This window comes from Montipora capricornis, chromosome 12, assembly GCF_036669925.1.
Source record: "Montipora capricornis isolate CH-2021 chromosome 12, ASM3666992v2, whole genome shotgun sequence".
Lineage (NCBI taxonomy): Eukaryota > Metazoa > Cnidaria > Anthozoa > Scleractinia > Acroporidae > Montipora > Montipora capricornis.
In genome coordinates this window covers 7,976,568-7,998,180 of record NC_090894.1, presented here as the reverse complement: position 1 = coordinate 7,998,180, position 21,613 = coordinate 7,976,568, and the positions used below count along the sequence as shown (strand labels likewise).

Genomic DNA, 21,613 nt, shown 5'->3' with positions numbered 1-21,613 from the left:
GGAGTTAAATTGGGCACCACCGAAGACAACCGAAGGCGGAAAAGAAGCCGAAGGGAGACGCCGAAAGGACGACAGGTTGCCTCGTATTTCTTTTTCATTTACGTTGCGCAGTTGTTTCCCACGGAACTACACCGCTGTTCAATCCTGCAGCAGGCTCGACCAGATCGTTTCCCTTGTCCGCTTATAGCCTGGTGGGCTTTGCTTCAAACCAGTTACACCCTTGGAGCTGAAAGGGGAAAACGGAAATATTGGAGCGACATTCATATGACCTCAGTTATTCAAGGAATCAATAACTCACACGTCAGTGCAATAATTTGTCGAAAATACTGGGAAGACCACAAGTCGAGAAAGAACCAAAGCAGTAAATACAATCTTCTTACCTCCATACGCATCCGGCATTCTTTCAATGGTGTACCTGCAGACAAGGATAAGGGTTACAAAAATGTGGTTATTATAATTTTTCTATCCAATCAACCATTAAATCAGCACCGAATAGTTTAAGAGTGCACGTCGTAATATTTTAGCAGGCTCTGAAAGTTTGAAACATATTTGAAAATTGCAGATTTATAAATTTCTTCAAAGAAGGTATCAAACTCGTTCCCAGGGTCTCTCTGTCACTCTCTCTGGGTGTCTCATCTTCTCTTAAAGGGGGCTATGTCCCGCATAATTATGTAATTTCATGATACCCAAAATGCCCAAAAAGTAGAATGAAACTTTGTAATAACCACTTAAATCTGTTGAACAACAAAACGAAATACAGCAAAAGAAAAGAGAAGCATGGATGAACACAGATAAACAAGACTGACACGGATTGCATTTGGGTAATATTGAAAAAAAGTCTGCACGACGTTTTTCAAGTTTATGGCAAATCGCCTTGATAAAGGTCGTTTTTCCTCAGAATCGTCTTGTTTGTGATGCAACGATGATTTTATTAGTAAAGGAATTCCACATTACCATTTTCGAGTTTTAAACTCGTGATTAACTAAAGATTTCTTTCCCCTAAACACCCTAAAATAACCTGACATACTGTAGCCCCCTCTAAGGCACCATACGATACTAATCAATGTGGGCTGCCTCAGGGATGAATGCTTCAACCCTTTCAATCTACAGATTTTGCTCTGTCTAACGTCAGATGATTTTACCCGTCAATGGGGGCTTCTTCCTGGATGAATGCATAAAAAGGGTTCGTACACTTTTTCAGACCAAACATTCAAGGACTTTTCAAGGACTTTCAAGGGTTACATGTCTATTTGGAAATTTCAAGGACCTCCTTTTTACGTCGAAGAATTTACCCATGGAAATAGTCTGACAGCACAATTCTTGCTCATTTTCCACAACGTACACGCGTAAAAATAATGCAAAGGCACTGGTAACCATTCTAGACCCCACACCTCGTCGCGTTTGTATGACATGACTTGAGTACAGATGTACCTGGTTATTTCTACTGAAGTTTTCAAAGATCAAAATTGCGGATCAGAAAAAATACAAGGACTGTCAAGGACCAGGAAAGAAGAGCACAGATTTTCAAGGACTTTCAAGGCCTTGAAAATGTACTCTCAAAATTCAAGGGTTTTGAAGGGTTTTCAAAACGCGTACGAAACCTGCGTAAAGGTGCGATGCAAACAGGTTTATGCTGTACCTGTGATGTGAAATGTACATGATGGGCACTCCAGGAACCTTACGAATTCTCCTTTTCAAGTCCCTGTCACATGTGGCTACAATGTAACACTTGTGCTAAAACAAATTAAAAAAATAATAGTTGAGGTTTTTGTATCTGTACAGCCTCTTTTTCCTTTTTATTATCTGCAGTTCAACAATCAATGATTCACATCAGATTGGAAATTAAGGGAAAAAATATATAAATATTTACAAATCCACTGTGGAGCGTGCTCCCAAGATACAGAGTAAGTGTATGTGCATATATACCACTCAGACCATTGACTTCATCAGAATGTAACGTTATAAATAATTATTACTAATATTAGATTATTTTTTAGAGCAAGTTTCAATTGAGTGTCGTAAAACCAAATTAAACCAAAGTTATTACTTTGGCCAATCAAAAAGGATGGAGACAATCCAGTAAACCAATCAAAACGCAAAGTAATTACACGTACCTGACACAAAGCACGGGAAAATGTGCATGCGCTAGCCGCGATTGATTTTGAACCAAGAACTTTGAACCAATCACTGAGTGAAGCAATGCAAAACCAAAGCAATTTGCTAGTTACATTTACTTTCGACACTCAATTGAAAACTGCTCTAAATACAACTACGCTGTAGTCTTTACTACATGTACACGTACATTTGAATGAAACTCCTGAAGCACTCTCCATTGAAGAGTAAAGTCGTCTGGCATTAGACAGAGTAGAATCTATCATTTGTGTAAAATTATGTCTTGAACATAACTAGAACTGTACTGATAATTAAGCCACTGATGCCTGGGAGTGAGACCCAATAGATTTTACTCGGTCTTACGCCAGACGATTTGACGCGTCAACTGGGGGCATTCTAGGGCACCTGAGGGTCAATGAGTTAAACAATTTTTGATCAACAAGCAACAACAAAATGGTTTTCTGCAGCAATGTTCACCTGCTGTATTCTGTTAACAATACAGTCGTCAGCATAGGTTCCCTTGTGCATGCATGGAAGACGATCAAAGCGAGGATCTTTTGCCATCCTGTTGGGACAAAAAAATAGGAACTTTCATGCATCATTGATGTAAATGCATCTACTGACTCCTATGAGTGAGACTTGTGAGATTTTACTCTGTCTAAAGCCAGATGATTTTAATTGTCAAAGGGAGCTGCTTCAGGCATGGATGGGTTAACAACATCTAGGACCACTCAAAAACTCTGTCCCCTTTGACTCTCACCCACCTGAGAGTGATACTTATAGATTTTTCTTTGTCTAACGCCAGAAGATTTTACTTGTCAACAGGGGCCGGTTCAGGGGTCAATGGGTTAAAATGATGTTAGCATCATTACCATTGGATCAGGTGGTGGGCCAAGGGGCATAAAGTACACTCTAAAAATTAACATTTTTTTAGGAAACCTTTCAGAAAGTATTTTGACAGTATCTTTGACAAAATTAATAGGTGCTAAGCACTTGAATCTTTTGTTCTTCCCCATGGATGATGAAATCTCTCAGACTTTTGACATTCATTCCTTTTTACTATAATTCCAAAGGGAAAGTTGGTTTACCAATGTCGTTACTTGAGGGAACCCTACTAGATTTTTTTTTGTGTGGGGGAAATCAGTTATGTCGAGTGTCAACTTCCAGGGGATGGGTGGTTCAGGAGTCAATGGGTTAAGGATTGTGTAAGGACCCACTCCCGGAAAGTAATCTACAGTATGTTGCTTTATTCTTAAAACTACACTTCCTAGTAGCCATTGTGACCCCCCATCCACCCCCTTAAAAAAATCCACACTTGCATTTGAGCATCCATAAAATGCTCCCTAATTTCATCTTAGCTTACTTCCACCTCTGAGTCAACAATTATCAGAAAGGAATTTTAAAACACAATACTGCTCCTACATGTAGTGTCAAAAATAACTGTAAACTTCAAAAGATTTTTTTACCTCCCTTTGGCCATTATCAAGTCCAATGTTCAGAGTGAAAATACGAAGTAAAATGATAAAAGCATACTAAGAAAAATTATGTAAATACATGTATGTAAGGGGAGGGGATTGAAAACAAAATTAATGTAAAAATATAATTTAAAACTGAAGGACAGTGTACATAGAGACAGGGTCTCAGTTTGGACATAAAAATTTATGGTAAACATATGAATCACACTTGCTTCTTCATTTAGGACAAAGCAGTGCTTCTTGTGATATGTCTTCCAAACAACAAAGACGAGTTCTTGTGTTCCTTGAGATGTGGATTCAAGTGCCTTCATGTAAAGCTGTTCCTCTTTGAATTAATTTTACAAAGTGTTCTTAAAAAAGGAAGATATATGTACCAAAGTCTTTGGAAATAACGATAATGAAAATTGTTTCCTTCTCCTCTATCATATTCAAAGTTACACAAAATTTAAAGAATAACCCTTTTTTTTTTTCAAAACTGCATGAGCCCTGTATACCAATGGCAAGTCTTAAAATTATCACAGTTAAAATAGCCAGAGTTACTTGAACTTGTATCGCACAACTCCTTGCAAATAAAGAGTGTAAGTTACAGTGTACAGTACATACTTGAGGGCCACCCAAAACTTCCGTCCAAGCTTTTCTAGCTCAGCCATTACACAGTCTGTAATGCAAGGAATACCTGTCAAGATTAGGAGGAGAAAAAATAAAAACAACACAAATGACATTAATAATTTTGAGACACATACCAGCACAAGAAAATAAATACTATTTTATTGATACAGCAGTTCAGTAATGCATAGGGAATCATTTTTCAAACTCATAACCCAGTGCAGATCATCATAACTGCTCAGCTCTTAAAGCAACAATATGGCTACATGGACATGGTACACTATGAAGAACTTGACATCTACATGTATGAGATGCCGTTTGTAGGGCTACACTGAAAGTGCAAAACCAAAAACTGTAAGTGACTTTTTGGTACAAACAATGTAGCAATAAAGCCCTGTGGTTAGAGAAGCAATTTTACCAATTTGTAGCCACTATGTTTACAGTACTTACGTTTAGGTTACAATACTTACATTTAGCATATAGGCAGTCCATCATGGACTGCACAATATCTAGCTTATTCCTAATGGAGAAGTTAATGAAATTGGTGTCAACCAGGACATAGAATGGCGGCCCAAGCTGAGTGTTGTATTGAAAGAACAGTGCAGATGAGGCTTGCTCTCTGTAAAGGATGGAAAAAGGAGTAAAAGGTCATGCACATGCAGGTACACTGTGTAATAATCCTAGATGAAATGCACATTTCTTTCCCTTACATGTACAATCTTCTTTCTAGATCTCACCATTAACAATTTATTTTTCTTTGTTGCATACACAAGCTTGGTAGTTAACATGAGACCGTGATCACACTTTCATATTGTCAAGCCTCTTCATTAAAGGGATAAAATTCTCTAACTTAGGAAGACTAAGATCATAACATTCCAAACCACATAGAAAAATCATTATTTTGCTTGAGTATGTACTATAAACTCCCAGCAGGGAACTTCAGGGGTTTGAACTGAAGTTGGAGGCCAGCTTGAGTACAGTAACTGACTTTATTATAGCTGAGCTCCGGTGGCCAGCCGAGCTCCGGTGGCCAGCGGAGCTCCAGTGGCCAGAGAAAATTGGGAAATCCATGCAAGACATTTTGGTTATGACATCAGTGTACGTGATTAGATAGAAATAACATTCCTGACATATTTCAGGTGTTCACGCTTTTCCCAGTTGCATTGTAAAAGAATCTGCCTTCAATTTCATTTTCAATTTAGGGAAAAAGTAGCCGACGTCTCTGAATGAAGCAGCCAATGCTTTTCGTTGGCTGTCGCTAGTTATTGAAACCGCTGGGGCTCATCTTACATGCGGCGGGTTGCTTTTTCTTCCTCTTTCTTCCTTTTTTCCTTCTCCTTTTCTTGGTTTTTTTGACTGAAAGACAAAATTAAAAAAAAAGGATTCCAGCCTGTAACACGGTTTTATTCGCTTAAAGAAAAAATAATGATAACGACAACAATAACAACAACAGTGAACACTCATAATAATAATATTAAAGACAATCTTCTACATCGTTTTAGTGTAGAAGACACCCAAGATTCCCGAGTCAACCAATATGACATACATGTACAGTGATACAATAGACCTTTTTGCAGATACGGCGGCCATTTTGATTTCTATTGTTTCAACTACTTACTATGGGATGCCCATTAATTTGCCCCTGAGCATCCCATAATGTCTTTCGAAACAACAGAAATCAAAATGGCCGCCGTATCGGTAAAAAGGTCTATTAATTAATGCTTGATATGTGGTTCGATACACATGCATTACGGAACACGTTTATGGTAACAATGCTGCAGACGTCCCGGCTTTTAACTTAAAAATAACGCCCACTTCAGAATAAATTACAAAATAGATCTACGACAGCGGCAATGGAAGCCTGGTGGAATTTTAAAAGCTTACATTCTCATATCCTTCGGCGATATCATCCGCTTCACAGCAGCGAACTTCCTCGCCCTTTTGTCTTTACCCTAATAGAAAGAAAGATAAGTTAGTAAAGAAAATGAGGGATAGGATAACAACAATAAACGAGAACAAATCCGCACAAAAAAACGAAGAATACCATGTTGAAATCGGTGAGCTCGGACAAATGGCCACGCAACGTGCATGTCAAGTCTAGGAGACCTGGGACTGAACGTAGGGACCGCTGACTGAATTGTACTTAAAGTTTTAATACCTCACCAAAAGAAGCTACATTTCTTCTGCGCGTTAAAAGTTGATTCAGCAATTATTTTTATGGCCTGCCACTCTGGAATGCCAATTCCACAGGTACTACGAGCCACAACCTTAGAGAAGTCGGTTTTCGACCACAAAAAATGGCTCAAGGAGTTCAACTCTTCAAGAAATCGCAAACAGCTCAGAATGGAAATTATGCACCAAACGCTCGAAGTTTGCAAAAACTTCAAGTATGCACTAGAAGATGGAACCGAGGTTGCATTTTCTGACCGTAACAGCGTATCAAAAGATGCCCAAAAAACAGTGCTGCACAAAGAGGTGTCTCCGCCCAAACGCAAAGTGAAAGATGATGTTTTTGAAACCACAATAACGGTGGTGAATGCTGATTGCCTTGAGGTGGCTATCCAATTGAAGAGCGAGGGATTTAATCCAGCTGTGTTGAACATGGCCTCGTCGCGCAGACCAGGTAGTTAGACTACGTAATGCAACATGATAATATCAGTAATATGTACAGGTCCATAATACACAATCCATGCAAATTGGTTGGAAGCTTTTGTAGGACGAGACATGAAACAATAGGAGCTACATGTCCCAGGGGGGGGGGGGGGGGGGGATACCCTGTTAAAGAAAAAAATCCCAAAAACCCTACCCTGGCTGGCCACCTGTCCCCATTAAGCCCTTATAAGGGAGTACCCCCCCCCCCCCCCCCTGTTACATGTATTAGCCCAGGATATCAACACCATCCTTGATAATGGGTATGTATAGGAAATTGTATGAACGCGAGTGCATTTCGTGATTTGTGGGCACGAGTGATGTTTTAAAAGTTCTCAAAATTGCACGAGCCGTAGGCGAGTGCAATTTGAGAACTTTCAAAGAATCACGAGGGACCATAAATCACGAAATGCACGAGGAATTTCATACAATTTTTTATTTATTATATTCTCAACAATATTTATACTCAAATGCGCTACTTTGTTAGTGCTCGTATTCTTCCAGGTTTGGGTGTAGTTTTCTTTCAGTTGCCCATGTTTGCCAGACATTCAACCAGGTCTGTGTACATGTAGCTTTCAACGTGTTTTTGTTTTTCGCATTTTCTTTAAGTTGACCAATCAGAAACAAGATATTTTGTTGAGTATATAATAAACTTTCATATAGCGATACTCACCGTTACATCACCTGTTGTCATTTTAATGTGCCAACCTGAGATCTGTTGGCTATCGAAACAAAGTTTTTTTTTTCTGTGGTTGGCAAAATTTAGATATCAAAAAAATAATTTATTATTGTTTATAAACAGTGAGTATCACTATACCAGACTAAAATGGCACAAGACAAAAGAACCATTATTATTCCAATTAGCAATTTCTGATTAGGTTTTGTTTTATGGACATTCTTATTTCGCATCCGGTATATGAAAGACTAGCCCTGGGATGACAGCCTAATTGTGATAGAAATTTAAAAGATAATGTACTTATATATAAAAGGCATTACCTTGAGGTTCTACCATCCAAGCACGGTCTACCATCGCAACAGTGCACAAGAAATATGATATCATATTATTTTCTCAGTGAAAAGCTGTGGTAGACCGTTTCATATATACAATTTCATAATTGTGGAGCCAGGACAAATTTGTTCAGTTTTGTATCTCCTTGTTAAAACAAATGTCGCAAAGCATTTAGCACACTTGGGTAGTTGCTTTTAAGCATTCTGCTCAGTCAGTTATTCCAGAGAATGTGGACTTATCCTGTACCCGACATGTCACTCAGAAGACTTGCTACTACGCGGTAGCAATCCCTTCTCTGTTAGCGGAGTAATGCGATAATAATAAGAAGTGGTAGAAGTGGACCTCTATAAAAATGTATCTTTCTATAACAATGTTTGCTAAGAATTGCTTTTTGGAAAGTTGATCTTCCCTTTTAATGGCATGCGATCGCAGTTAAGTAAGCGGTAATGTCTGTTTCTCATGCGTAAACAACAGCCAATTTCATACATGTTGTGCGAATTTAGATGTCATATGTTGACTGAAATATACTGGTTCAACCCAAAGTATTTTTGACATTTGTAGTGAAGTAATGTTGCAGGCTAGTTTCATTTGCAGTCATAAGCAAGGACTGGAGTGTCTGAATCATCCTTAAAGCTTCAAAGGATTGACAACAGCTCTAATATCCTTTTTTCTGCCACTCAGGTGGAGGATACCTGTCGGGAGCTGGTGCACAAGAGGAGAACTTATTTCGCCGAACAAATTATGTGCAACATTTAGCTGACCCTGACAAAGAATTTGACCCTGAAAGAAAATGGACTTACAGGTTGCCAGAATTTTCATGTGTCTACTCTACCAATGTCTTCATTATACGAGCCTCCGAAGCTGAGGGGTATGCATTCTTGCCACACCCAGTTTCTATGTCATTTCTTGCATTATCTGCATATTGCAGTCCCCCTCTTACGTGCAACAAACAAAAGCTCAACCCAGAAGTTGCAGATAAAACAAAGCAAAAAATGCGGTGCATGTTTGCAACAGGATTGTACTATGGACATGACTCCTTGGTGTTGTCAGCACTTGGTTGCGGGGCATTCAGAAACCCACCACGTCACGTTGCCCAGCTGTTTAAAGAGGTGTTGACAGAGAAAGAATTTGTCAACAGATACAAGGTCATCTCATTTGCCATTATTGACGATCATAATGCCAAAGGAATAGGAAATTATCAACCATTTTTTGACGTGTTTAGTTTGACATCGTCTTGAAAGTTTATTTCTTTAAAGACCAGAACACTGTAAATACAAGTAGCAAGATTGAGTCTGGGAAAGAGTACAAATAAAAATAATAAAATAAATAAATAAAAACAAAATAATCTTTTCTTTTTCTTAGGATGCTTTGCTATATATCTACATGTACATGTAAATGTTGCTCTTCTCTTTTCTCTATTATATTAATAAAAATAATAATACTTATGATAATAATAATAATAACTTTACAATAATAATGATAATAATAATAATAATAATAATAATAATAATAATAAAACCCTATTTAAGGCTTTCTACGTAGGTACTCTATTTCAACAGAATCCAGCATAGTGTCTCAGTAAATCAAACTCAACTATTAGCCTATTTTGTTTCACTTGTTTGTTAAGGTATCCAGCCAAGAGCTTTATCTAGAGCTCTGCTTTCTTTCCTGGGAGCTGTCTTAAATCTGTAAGACAATGCATAGTATCCTGGAACCATTTCCTCTACACTCCAAAACTATTGCTAGTAGCGTTCTAACAACAAGCAGCCATAATAATTATTATTATAAACTATGGTTAGAGTTTAAATGTGATGCCTAACAGAGATCTCTGGGCTTCTCTTTCCGGATCAGGTGGACTTATCAGTTGAAACCTTTGAGAACATGTCATCTACTGAGCTAGAATCATAATTTTCTGAGGGTGTATTGGGTCCCAAATTCTCACTGGTGGAATCATCTTCTTCACTCTCCTGGACAGGAAGATGTATATTCAATGTAAGACTGCCTTGTCTGTTTTCAGGGCACTGGTAAAGAACAAAAACAGATCATTTTATCACGTCAATTCCTTGCTTCTGACATTCTGAAGTTGTGAATTGGCCGAATTATGGGTAATTCATTTTATGAATTAAATGTATTAAATAAATGAATCAGAATTCACTCAAAATTTATTTTTTTAAACAGCAAAACTTTAACTAATTTTCTGGCATCTCCAGAGCTTACGGTGTTTTGCTGCACAACACAGTACACAACTGAATTCTTGAAAATTTATACTCTGCCTGAAACACAGTATCTTTGTGACTAAGAATGGCATGAATATGGGTTTATCTCCAGAAAAACAAATTGATGTCCTTAAATATTGTCCAGTATTTAGTGTGGGAGGTGCGGACTGGCCTCATGGTTAGTGCGCTTGACTCCGGATTGAGTGGTCCGGGTTCTGGTCCTGGCCAGGGACATTCTGTTGTGTTCTTGGGCAAGACACTTTACTCTCACAGTGTCTCTCTCCACCCAGGTGTATAAATGGGTACCAGCGAAAATGCTGGGGGTAACCCGGTGATGGACTAGCATCCCATCAGGAGAAAAATTAATGGGTTAAAATGGTGTTATTATCATTATCAATGGATCACATTGTGGGCCCAGGGAGCACAAAATAAAAATTAACATTTTAACATTTTTTATGACACCCAGGGGTTTCAATAACGTCTGAAATAGCTGTCCATGACAGCTCATTGAAGGCGGCAGTTTGACAAGTTTATGATAGCATTTTGAGTGAAAATCAAGGCAAACTAGCCGGCGGTGTGAGGCAAAGCAGGCGGCGGTATACCACTGATAACCGGCTTCTATTGAAACCCCTGGACACCTTTCACATATCATTTTGGAGTGTCTTTGATACTAAGCACTTGAATCTTATGTTCTGAAGTGCACATGGGTGATGAAATCTCTCAGACTTTAGACTTAATTCTCTCAGTGTTTCTTGAATTCTATGATAAAGTAAGTTGGTTTACTAACTTTGTCATTACCTGGGGGAACCCTTGTGGGTTTTGTTGTTGTTGTTGTGGGGTAGGCGGGGGATTCAGTTATGCTGAGTGGCAACTTCCAGGGGATGGAGTAAGTTGATGACGGTGGGGACTCAAAGAGAAACCTTCTGTTTTGAAGGTTCCTATAATCATAATTTATGGAAATTAATGTCACTTAAGTTTCTAAATAAGGTTAGACATGTTAAAGAGGTTAAGTCTTCATTACTTCTCTCAGGTGGTGGATTGCATTTACTGGGTGAACCGACCAATCTTGATCTCTTAATACAACAATAGTACGTAGTAATGAATCTCCAAGTGGTTCTGCCTCTCTCCGCACATTGTCAAAGTATTGCTTTGTAAAAGCAATGTCATAATCTGTCTCCTCAACGCTTGCTCGTTGTAACTCTTTCACTGACTTTCCCTGGTTTTGATACTTGGCAAACTTGACAACCAACATACCAGGTGTGGTGTGACCAACCTAACAGGGAGGGTAGAAAAGTAATAATAGTAATAATTAGTATATACTAAAACAGTGGATAGCGTTGAACACTCACGCTGATTGGCTACTCAAACTCTGGATATCCTTTAATTGCCATTCACCTCCGAGCAATTTGCGCAGAACTTGAATCCAAAAATTGTAATTGTGTGGTAACCTTTGCAGGAATGAATGAGGTAAAATCATGTTTTTATGCTATATTATTTCAGTGTTTATTAAATTAAAGTATATAGTAAAAACAACTATCTCAGTGTTTATTAAATTAAAGTATAATTATACTAAAAACAACTGCTGGTATTAACCTCAGTGTTGGTGGCTAGTGGTGGATATTTACCTCGCCGTTTCGCCAATAGCCGACTCCACTTCAGCGAATAGTTGTTAATTATTGTTCTCTAATGTGCTACGACAGTAAGGAATAAGCAGTAGCCTGTCATTGCTGTTTCACGTAAAATTAATACAATGTACAATTATTACTATTTTATCTGCTAAAACTCTCAAATAATAATTTTGTCTCCTTGGCCCTGGAAAGGCAAAGTCACACACGCAGAAGAAGCCTGCCTGGAGTGGTCGCTGTAGCATGAAGTGACTGCAGAGAATATTGCTACTGAATGTTACCTCTCCCTGGACAGGAAGCATGCTGGTCAACCATAGGTTATATACCCCAGTGGTATGTCATTGGAGCTCATATTTTTTTCTTGGTTCAATTTTTTTTAAAGCAGTTCAATTTTGATTTTCCTTTGTTTCAGACATGTGACTCACTGACACCAAGACTGGGAATCAAACCCAGGCCACACAAGTGCTCTCAGCACTCTGCCATACCTGCTATCTACGTATGGACCTTGAACTTGCTTAGTAAAGGGTATTTATTCGTTACCTGGTAAAAGAACTCGCCAATATTCAGTTTACGCTCTGGTGGGACTAGGTGCAGAATGATGCAGCCACTGGACAAGCAAAGAGGAAACTTCTGTTGTTGGAAAAAGCACAGCATTACATTTGGACACTCAGGAAGGTTTATCAGAAGGGAAAGACAATAAACAATACAGTCAATAATAACAATAATTATTATTTAAAATAGTATTAAAAAATTCAATGATAATTAACGAGCTACGAGAGAAACAATCTATCAGGCCCTGATAAAATATTTAAAAACTATTCAAAACTTCATTATTAATTTTAATAATTCATTAGTCTAACAGCTTATCAAAACATCTATAAAATGTCACATGCATGAGCTTTAAACCCGATAAAACACCAGTCATTAGAATAAAGAATAGTTAAATGAGGCCTGGCTTATTTAATTCCTTGTATGGGAATACCTTCCTCTCACATTTTGTGCCAATGTCTGGACTCCAGAGGGACATGTACACTTTTTGAGGCATGTTTTTGAAGCCGTTCAATAAACTTGCAGGTCATGTTTTATTGGATCTAAAACCACTCGGCTTCACCTTGTGGTTAAGGTTTTAAAACTCAGGATAAAACACTCCTGACCCCAGTTGTTCAAAAGCTGATTAACGCTAATCCTAGATTAAAAATTAACCAAGGACTTTATTTCTCTGTTCAAAGCTGTTCAATAAAGTCACACATTTTGTTTCATCAGATCTAAAGCTGAGTCTGAGCACACGATACTGGTTAGCGGATACCTTGATTTGACAAGTGTCAATTGACCATAAAATATTGACCATAAAATGGCTGTCCAATATCAAAGATGCACATTGTAAACTACATTGTAGCTGCCAGGAGACAAGTTTACAAGTATAATTGATTCTTTACTTGATCCTGTGAAACGGTCACGTGATACTGGTCACATTGGCATACATGGAGGGCTGGATAGTCGTCTGGTTGTATCATGGTGACCAAAACCAATTTTTTTCACACAGATGGGTTACCATATTTTCTTACCAATGGTGCTCTGCAACGCGCGCGGAGCTCCGCTATTATCTTCCAGCTCTTGTTGCAAGTACTGCCAAAGGCATTAAAGTAAGGTGGCTCAAAACAGTTTCAACACTTCGAAGACACTCTCTAACTTAGAACGAATGATGCTTAACACTGTATCACATTTAACAGCAATGTTATGGTACCATATGAAACACTGAATATTTCAAAATGTGTGCAATACTGAGATGTAATAAGTTACCTTGGCAATGGGAAAACACCCTATATTAGTTGTGCATATCTCAAAAACGAAATTGGTGGTCCTCATTAAATTTTTTTATTGCTGAAAAACGATCAGTAGGCCAAGATGAAACTTTTGGCAAAGTTTAAAAAAATTCTGCACAAAAACTGTAAACTGAAATTATACACCCAACCAATAATGAGGTGTATCAAAAAGAACATCAACACCCTGCAATATGTAATAAAGCTTTGTCACAGCTAGCAGCACCATAAAGCACTGCAAAGAGATATTAGAAAAAAAAAAAACAATTTAATTGTGGACAAATGGCCACTTTGTCAAGTGCCTTATGAACACCATACCTCATTTTGCAATTTCCTGAGCAGAGTCTCTGTGCGATGAACAAACTTCTCTGTGAAGCTAGTGACGTCATTACAGTATCTGTCACATAGCAGGCGTTGTAGCCCCTGCTTTACAGTTTGGCACTTTGGATATTCGCATTTGTAGAAATTACAAAAGATCTCAACAGCATCATCGATACAGGCCTACCAAATATTTACAGAGAACAATGCTACTAAATTGGGAGACAATGAGTTGACCTTTTCTACCATATCCAGCCCCCTTATTCTGCCCTGAAAGTCACAGCCACCCGCTCTCCATCCCCACCCCTGTACAAACTGGCAAATACAAAACACACTCAGGTCACAGGTCATTGTCTTACCAAAACAGAAAGTATCCTAAACATTCATTAAAGCTAACCTTAAGCTAGACTAGTGCCACAAGTTGGCCTCACGAGAATCCCAGGACAAAACGTTTTGGCAAGCAAAGCATAATTTTTTGGATTCAAAGTGGATGAGTGGGGGGTGAAGTTGCAAGAGGTCTTCATCCCGCACATGATCTGAATGACAAGGACGGCCAGGGAGGTGGGGGGGGGGGGTACCTCCTATTTATGAGATAATGGGGATGTGCTGCTGGATGGGGTCACATATTCAAGGCTGGATAATGACTAATACTTAATGGGGTTGCATTTTTAACAGAGTTACTGGAATGGGGTCGCAAATTGTCGAGATTTTAGGGGTGAGAAAATTCTGGCTAGCGGGGTTTAAAACTGGAAATATTTGCAGTAAAAAAAAGTTGTTGCAGAAAGAACTGTAGCGGTGTTAATTTAATGCTTACTAGTTGCATTCCATTCCATTTTGAAATTACAATTAAAAGGCTTTATGAAAGGTTTATGCATAAACAGAGAGTGACTAAGTTGGTGTTGTTAAAATTACATTTACCTAAAAATGACTATAATAATAAAGATGGGGTCTATAATTGCCCATCGACTATTTAACATTAGTATCACCCAACTAGTGGACTAATGCACATCCTGCCTCCTGCTTCGCCTCATGGGCTATTGACCCATAGCCCAATGCGGGCGAAAGGTCTAATTGTTTAATACTACATCCACACGTCTTTAGTGAGCCATACTAGTTGTTTTAGTATCACCTAACTAATCGGACAGAAAAGGCAATAATAAAGTTAGCTTGAAATGCAAGTTGAAAAGATATTTATTTGGGAATAAAACGAAAGAAAGCGTCAAGCTTTTCGCTACTCGAGGACTATTACAGTAATAGTCCTCTAGTAGCGTATCCGATCAAAATGCTGGATTTGCATTAGTCCACCAGTTGGGTGACACTAAAAAGGGATATGTGTTCTGAGAGGCCAGCAGCAGATATCCAGCAAAAATTGACCAAAGAACCCCCAACCCCCCCCCCCCCCCCCAATGTTAGCATTTCTTAAGGGTTAAGTTTGTTTCAGTATTGGTAAAACAAATTGGGACATTCCATTTATAATCCGACCCCCAATGGATGATTAGATTCCTACTGGTCGGATTTTTGTTGGAACCCTTTGAAAAAACCTTTCCTACCTCATCACTTTTTTGTCGGTGCCTTTGAAAAAGATTCCTACCAGTGGAATTCTGATGGACCTCATCCATGAGGGGGGGGAGGGGGGGGGCGGATTATAAATGGAATGTCCCAATAACCTGTGACCTGTGATTTGTATCTGCATAACACAACGTGCACGAACCTATATACTTAAAGGTCTGACAGGTGTGAGGCATGCAAGGAAGCAAGCCAATTCAGAGTTCTTATTAAAAATATATGGGTGCATGGGGAATAAAACAAGTATATGTTTGAAATAGAAAAACCGTGCATCTTATTTTCATAACAAAAGTAACAAAAAGTTTCTGGTTTGTGCTTATTGCTTATGAGCGCATGTGTTTCTACCCTGCGAGCAGAGTCTCTTTCGATCTTCCTAGATAAGTCGGGAAGAGGAAAGTAGACTCTGCTCGGCGCCTCCACATTATTTGAGTTGCCGCTCATCCAAAGAATTGGATGAGTCAGTCCAGTGTCGACTTGTGAAACCTGTTTTTTTTTTATTTTTGCGCATGATCAGTCACCACGCGTCATCAATATTTTGAAATTTACAACAGCGTGGCAATTTTAACTGTTAGAATTCCTATGAGTTTTTCCAATATGTGTCGGTTACAGAAACTAGCCTGACAGAAACCTATAAATTTTTCAGTAAAAAAAATAAAATGGCATTTTTAAGATATATGGACTATCTTGAGTTTCCAATGAAATGATTCCTTGATTGTCGTGTGTTTGCCGGAGTTGTTCGAAAATATTCCGACTTCTTCTTCTTCGTTTTGTGGCTACTGGTCACGCGTGACTGACACCGGATACATAAATTTTCAATTTTTAACGCATGCTCAATACAAAATGTGGAGGCGGTGAGCAGAGTCTACTTTCCTCTTCCCGACTTATCTAGGAAGATCGAAAGAGACTCTGCTCGCAGGGTAATGTGTTTCTAGATCTAGAATTTATGTTTCCCGCGCATTTTCAAATAATGCTCTAATTAATTCAATGATGTTTATAATAATTTCTTTCAGTGATATATTGTGCAGTTAAGCCAACACTGACTTACATCCACACGTCTTTGGTGAGCCATTTTGTTCCTCTTGTGTTACTTATAGGTCTTTTTCGCTTCGAAACTCGTTGCGTCGTCTGCTATGACTGCAAAAATCGATTGAACTCGAGCGTTAAATATCTTTGTCACCAACTTTACCTAATGGTGCTCCAGGACGTGTTGCATACTACAGAGTAGACAAGAATAAAGAAAAGGTTATACGTAGGTCGTTGCTCAAAATCAAAACAGATCGCCATTCTGTAAAGCATCAAATAACGAGTGGGGACTTTTCAAGCAAACTACGTGAGGCACTATCAAGTTGTTCGCAGACTCAACTTCCGGGTTTCCTGGGAACAGGCAAGAAGATACGCTATCCGTTCGACCATCAAGGTAAGGGATTCTTTCTTTTGTTTTTAAAATTAGATAGATGATCAAAATTTGAAATATGGCTCAGAATCAACGTCAGACAACTGACTATTTTAAGTGCTGCCGTATCACAACCTTCGATTAACTTTCTTGTCGGAGTTTTGTCTAGTCAATTTTAACACTGATCACTGGTTGATCTAGCTGTGAAGACTGTTGTACTCGAAGAACCGAACATGTGCCGGTGCCTTTGTCCTTCTCGTAGTTACCTAACTAGACAGTGTGTGTGAATTTAGTCAACGATTTTTTGACAGTCAAGTCTCCATACATCGATCCAAGTTTCACTTTGTAGTTGACTTTGGCCATGGGTGATTTCCTTCGTTTACCATACATTTAACTCCCGAAGTGAGGCGTAAGAATGGAAACACAAGCAGTTGAGGAACACTGCAAATTCGGTATAACTTTACCTTTACCTAAAGAAACTAATCTCGTCTAATTAATGACATGAATTTACCTTGGATCGCAGTCTTGAAATAACACAGTCGCCGAGTCCACCTCAGTAATGTCAACAGCTATCAAACAATCTGATACAATTGTGTTTCACTTCAATATCCCTTGACTTAACGAAACTGCAACGGTTGCTTCATTTATTTTGTTTTCGTGGCTTAAGTGCGCGCTAACTTGTTCACCGGATCTCGCTTGTTTGTCTCGTCTGTTGAACCGAACAATTAGATGTTTTTCTCTTCAAATTCCGGTGAATTTTTTCTGAAATTTTACCTCACGGTAAAAACGCCTAAAGGTTATGTTAAATCGTTTGGAGGCCCCTTTGGTCAACGCTTCAGGTTACCTTCTTTTTATCCCGTTATTGAAATAATTGGGAACTGCAGCGTGTTGGACTTTAGCCAAGAACACCTTAGCTTAAGATTTCGAACATCATGACATCGACTGACTTGAGCATTAAACCGACAGGTAAACAAACTGAAGAAAACAACCCAAATTTTGAGATCGATCCATTCATTTACATTCTTTAAAGTTATAAAAGAATTCAACTGACCTGTTTTCTCAGATTTTCTTGGTTTGTATCCCTAAACTGTCTGGAAATCTTATTTTCTTGTAAACGAAAAACCCCGACAAGAAAATTTTATGTCGTGTTTTCCTGGAAATGTTTATCCCATGGCATAATTCATGTTCCGCGAATAATTCGTGCGCATAAGATCTGTCATAGTAACAATTCAACCGAAATCCTCCACTTTTCATACGAAACCGCGCAGGCAAAGAGATCAAACAATGTTTTAAAAGAGAACTAGATCTAGATCTATCATTGATATAAGTGGAACCCGCGTATGGAAGCTAATTCGAGAAATGGGAGTAGTGTAGAATGCGCTTGCGGCTGATATGCATAATTACTGAACTTCAAACCGTAAATCATGTATAGGAAAAAGCGAACCGCATCGGATGCAAAATCCGAAAACAGCTCTCTTTTTTTTTCAGAAAACCGAAAAACTAAATGCTAAAAATGGGAAAAACCGGAAACTACAACATGATACCACAAAACCGAAAATCCCAATGGCTCTTACTTTATTAGCAGATGACGTGAATTAGCAATCGTTTGGAGAGGGACAAAATGACAGTTCTCATCTTCGTTTATGCTTGTCAAGTCTTTTTTGATTTGAACTTCCAGGGGAACTTTTTTGACATTTTAATGCCGAACTCCAACTGATAATACCAAAGAAAGTTATTTTTCCTATAGCCTTGCTGACCCAAATCAGTGCCTCGAATGGCAACCAGGGCGGTCACATCGAAACGGAAACCTGTAAAACTTTGTTGGGTGATGTTTCTATTTTGCTGAGTTAGTGTTCGTGTTTTATTGAAAAATGTAGCTTTAAAAGGGGTCGGCCTCAGAGTCAATCTCGTACCCAGAGTCCTCGGGCTTTTTGGCCAGCGTGTTAGCGCCCGGAGAGACTCTGGGATAATCGACTCCATTTTCCCAGAAAACGTGGGTTCCGGTCTTATTACGTATGCTCGAGTTTAAACGGAAGCAGAAAAGAGAAAACCGTAAACAGTAGAAATGGCGGGTTGAAAGTGTTCGAGAAACAAGAATTTTAGCCTTATACACAAAGAAACTGGAGAAATGATCATTGGCTTGCTGTAAGAGCAAGTGAAGATTAAACCTCTGACGCTTTCGGTGAGTGTATTTTTAAATTCAAACCAGTTTGAATTCGTGCGACTGATCGCAGCGACAAAATTAGCGAAAGCAGCGTTGTCGCATCGTGTGTACACTTCCGGCAACAAGTCGCTGCGACAAAATATAAATGAACCAATGAGAGAGCGTCATATGGTCTGCCATATTGAATTAGAAAACTAGTCCCCCTCATACGAGATCACTGCGTGTACACCGAACAGGCGTCGTGTCGCAGCGACTTGTTTTGCAAGTAGTACACATGGAGCAATTTGTCGAAGAGACATGTCGCTGCAACTTGTCGCCTAGTGTGTCCCGGCCTTCGTGCGACTGATCGCATGCATGTTCGTTCAGTGAAAAATATCCGTTCCAGGTTCCACTCGCAGCGCCACGTTGTAAGAGAGAACATGGAACTAGTGAATCTTTGTGTTTGCGTCGTGTGCTGGTACGTTTTCACTCAACACAAGTTATTTGACCAGTTGTGTTTGCGTTTATGCTTGTGCTTGAGCTTGTGCAGAATCCCAACTGGCTGGAGGCAAACCAGTTGGCTATTGACAAGTGCAGCCGAGAAGATGAACTAGGGACTGCTAGGATCAAAGTATCCCGTGTACTTATAGTCTCAACAGACTTCGTCCTTTATTTCTTTACAGGCATGTCACTGATTTTTCTCGAAACGTAGGAATCGATCAGCTTTGGCTGGCATTCGAAATCATGCCTTCAGATGGAAATGACGTTCGCTTGCTGCTGTCGCAAGAACTTGAAGCCATTCGGTCTAAAATTGTCGCGGAAGAGCTGGTGCTTTTTGTTGGTGAACAAGTCTCGACCTTGGTGACTCCGGAAAATCCAACCCCCTCATTGGACGACTGGCCATGGTCGCAGATTGTAAATCATTCTGCCAAGGTACATGTAACTGTACAACCTTCCCTATTTTTTCGGTCAGCATCGAGAATCACGAAATCCGCTAATCATTGTGAAACGGCCCTTTATTACGACTGCGCGTGTTTCAGACCTGCAAGCGCTGACCGTAAGGATCGCTGCCTCTGTGTGTAAAAATGACCGACTTGTATAGATTAGGGGGACAACACATTGGGTGCGTTACGTCAGCTACAATTTTGGAAATTTTCTGAGAATTTCTGTCTGATAAACCAGAGTTGAAACGGATATTAAGTTTGAGAGGCATCCTAGGTGACCCAGCGGCAGATAAATGGGAGAGGGGTACCGGTAAGTCTCAACGTGCGAAAAAAGCGACGAAGAATCCTGGGAAGGTAATGTCATTTAGAGTACGGAGGATCGTTGGTTCAAATCCCATCTGGGACTATATTGGTTACGTTTCTTGGATGATTTATGTATTGACATTAATACAAGACAATCTTTATTTCCTCGTACCTTACTAGAAATTTTAGAAATACAACCTTGTGATGCACAAAACAAGGGCTCAAATATTAATAATAGTTTTCGAATGTTTGACAAAGGAAACCAAGTTAATCATCCGCTTTTCTAGTTGGTCTCCTGATAACTCAATGATATAAGTGGTTTCAGTTGGTTGAATGGGATTAACTGCAGTCCACTGAAGTGTTGGAAGACAGTATTTACTCAGTAAGGCGTTAATGAATCCACGCGCTGATTGCAAAGAGTTGGAGACAGTTTGGTGCAGATCTGCGCCCTGTGGTTTATCAAAATTTGGAGGGTGTCAGTTACCTTAATCTACTCAAAATCTTACTCCGCTCTTTTTGCAGGACGGCTTAAAGACGCTTTTGGATATAGAGGAAAAATTCTTGGGAACTCTTCATCAAGCGCCGTCGCGAGTTCACAATGTCCTAAGGAATGTCGGGAAGTTTCCTCTGTTAATTACTACGAATATGGACGAGCTCTTGGAGCGATTCCTGTGGAAGACTGGGAATGGTGGAGAGAAAGTTCGATTAGATCAGGTAAGACGGAGTATATGAGGGAAATGTAGATGGCTAGTTTAGGCAATAGTCTGCTTTTTTCCCATTAAATCATGAAAATGCTCGTGTTTAAGCTTTGTCAATGACACTTAAGTTTTGTTAATGACACTTAAGACAACAACAAATTTCAGGTGACAACTTCCTTTATCCTCCATCCTAGATTTCTTGTCTAGCTAAATCTTGGCCTGACCTGCGCAGAGATGTGGTAATCAAGTGCCTTGGAGATGCGGGTTTCAATGCGCGTGCGCTGGTAAGTATTTCAGTAAGGGGCTCATAACAAGAGCGTACAACTCCTATACTTGGGGGGGGGGGGGGGCTGGGAGAGGGGGGGGGAGTGGGAAAGGGAGTCATGTCGCGCAGCGCTCGTAAAGGACATTAAGCATCGTCAAAAATGGTCGCAAATTTCGACCATAAACTTCATAGCCTTCGTGCATCCAATATTTGTTGTAGATCGCTAAAGCACGCGTGAGGTTTGTGTGCCAGTTTTGTCCAAGTGTTCAGTGCCACGTTGCAACATGCCGTGCTTTTATCGTGATTTTTATGGTTCCATTCAAATATCTAAATCCCCGTTTGTATAGTTTCTTATTTTCGGCATGGTTTAAAATTTAAATACTCCTCAACCTTTTAGCTGTCAAGGTTTTTACAATAAACTATAAATATAGAATGAAATGATATATGAAATGCATCATATATTGAACTGCG

The 21,613-nt window shown here is 39.3% G+C and overlaps 4 protein-coding genes across 6 annotated transcripts in view; 2 read left to right on the top strand and 2 right to left on the bottom strand.

Annotated features, from left to right (window-relative positions):
• The window catches only part of LOC138027798 (rRNA-processing protein FCF1 homolog), a 270,573-nt gene that overhangs the window by 1,286 nt on the left and 247,674 nt on the right, over positions 1 to 21,613 (bottom strand). The window contains exons 2-10 of the mRNA XM_068875414.1: positions 6,238 to 6,259; positions 6,078 to 6,145; positions 5,484 to 5,549; positions 4,664 to 4,812; positions 4,191 to 4,263; positions 2,590 to 2,677; positions 1,640 to 1,734; positions 381 to 415; positions 1 to 226 (exon numbers count right to left, since the gene is read on the bottom strand). The exon at positions 1 to 226 is cut by the window's left edge and continues 1,286 nt beyond it. Of these exons, the coding sequence (XP_068731515.1) occupies positions 213 to 226; positions 381 to 415; positions 1,640 to 1,734; positions 2,590 to 2,677; positions 4,191 to 4,263; positions 4,664 to 4,812; positions 5,484 to 5,549; positions 6,078 to 6,145; positions 6,238 to 6,240 (591 nt within the window). The 5' untranslated portion in view covers positions 6,241 to 6,259 and the 3' untranslated portion in view covers positions 1 to 212. The remainder of the gene's footprint in view (positions 227 to 380; positions 416 to 1,639; positions 1,735 to 2,589; positions 2,678 to 4,190; positions 4,264 to 4,663; positions 4,813 to 5,483; positions 5,550 to 6,077; positions 6,146 to 6,237; positions 6,260 to 21,613) is intronic.
• On the top strand, positions 6,340 to 9,193 carry LOC138027796 (uncharacterized). Its single transcript, XM_068875410.1, has 2 exons — positions 6,340 to 6,816; positions 8,533 to 9,193. The coding sequence occupies exons 1-2, from the start codon at positions 6,411 to 6,413 to the stop codon at positions 9,087 to 9,089; spliced, it is 963 nt and encodes a 320-aa protein (XP_068731511.1). The 5' UTR covers positions 6,340 to 6,410; the 3' UTR covers positions 9,090 to 9,193.
• On the bottom strand, positions 9,699 to 18,083 carry LOC138027797 (uncharacterized). 3 transcript variants are annotated; one of them, XM_068875413.1, is made up of 7 exons: positions 17,841 to 17,918; positions 17,301 to 17,370; positions 16,442 to 16,530; positions 13,831 to 14,013; positions 12,233 to 12,322; positions 11,089 to 11,340; positions 9,699 to 9,872 (listed from the first exon to the last, which is right to left on the bottom strand). In XM_068875413.1, the coding sequence occupies exons 3-7, from the start codon at positions 16,463 to 16,465 to the stop codon at positions 9,699 to 9,701; spliced, it is 723 nt and encodes a 240-aa protein (XP_068731514.1). In that variant the 5' UTR covers positions 16,466 to 16,530; positions 17,301 to 17,370; positions 17,841 to 17,918. The 3 variants fall into 3 exon arrangements, with proteins under 3 accessions (XP_068731514.1, XP_068731513.1, XP_068731512.1); XM_068875412.1 differs by lacking the exon at positions 17,301 to 17,370 and having other exon boundaries at positions 17,841 to 18,083; XM_068875411.1 differs by lacking the exon at positions 17,841 to 17,918 and having other exon boundaries at positions 17,301 to 17,781.
• LOC138027793 (uncharacterized) overlaps positions 16,603 to 21,613 on the top strand; it is a 28,759-nt gene continuing 23,748 nt past the window's right edge. Inside the window, exons 1-4 of the mRNA XM_068875408.1 lie at positions 16,603 to 16,813; positions 19,616 to 19,865; positions 20,702 to 20,893; positions 21,072 to 21,161. Of these exons, the coding sequence (XP_068731509.1) occupies positions 19,677 to 19,865; positions 20,702 to 20,893; positions 21,072 to 21,161 (471 nt within the window). The 5' untranslated portion in view covers positions 16,603 to 16,813; positions 19,616 to 19,676. The remainder of the gene's footprint in view (positions 16,814 to 19,615; positions 19,866 to 20,701; positions 20,894 to 21,071; positions 21,162 to 21,613) is intronic.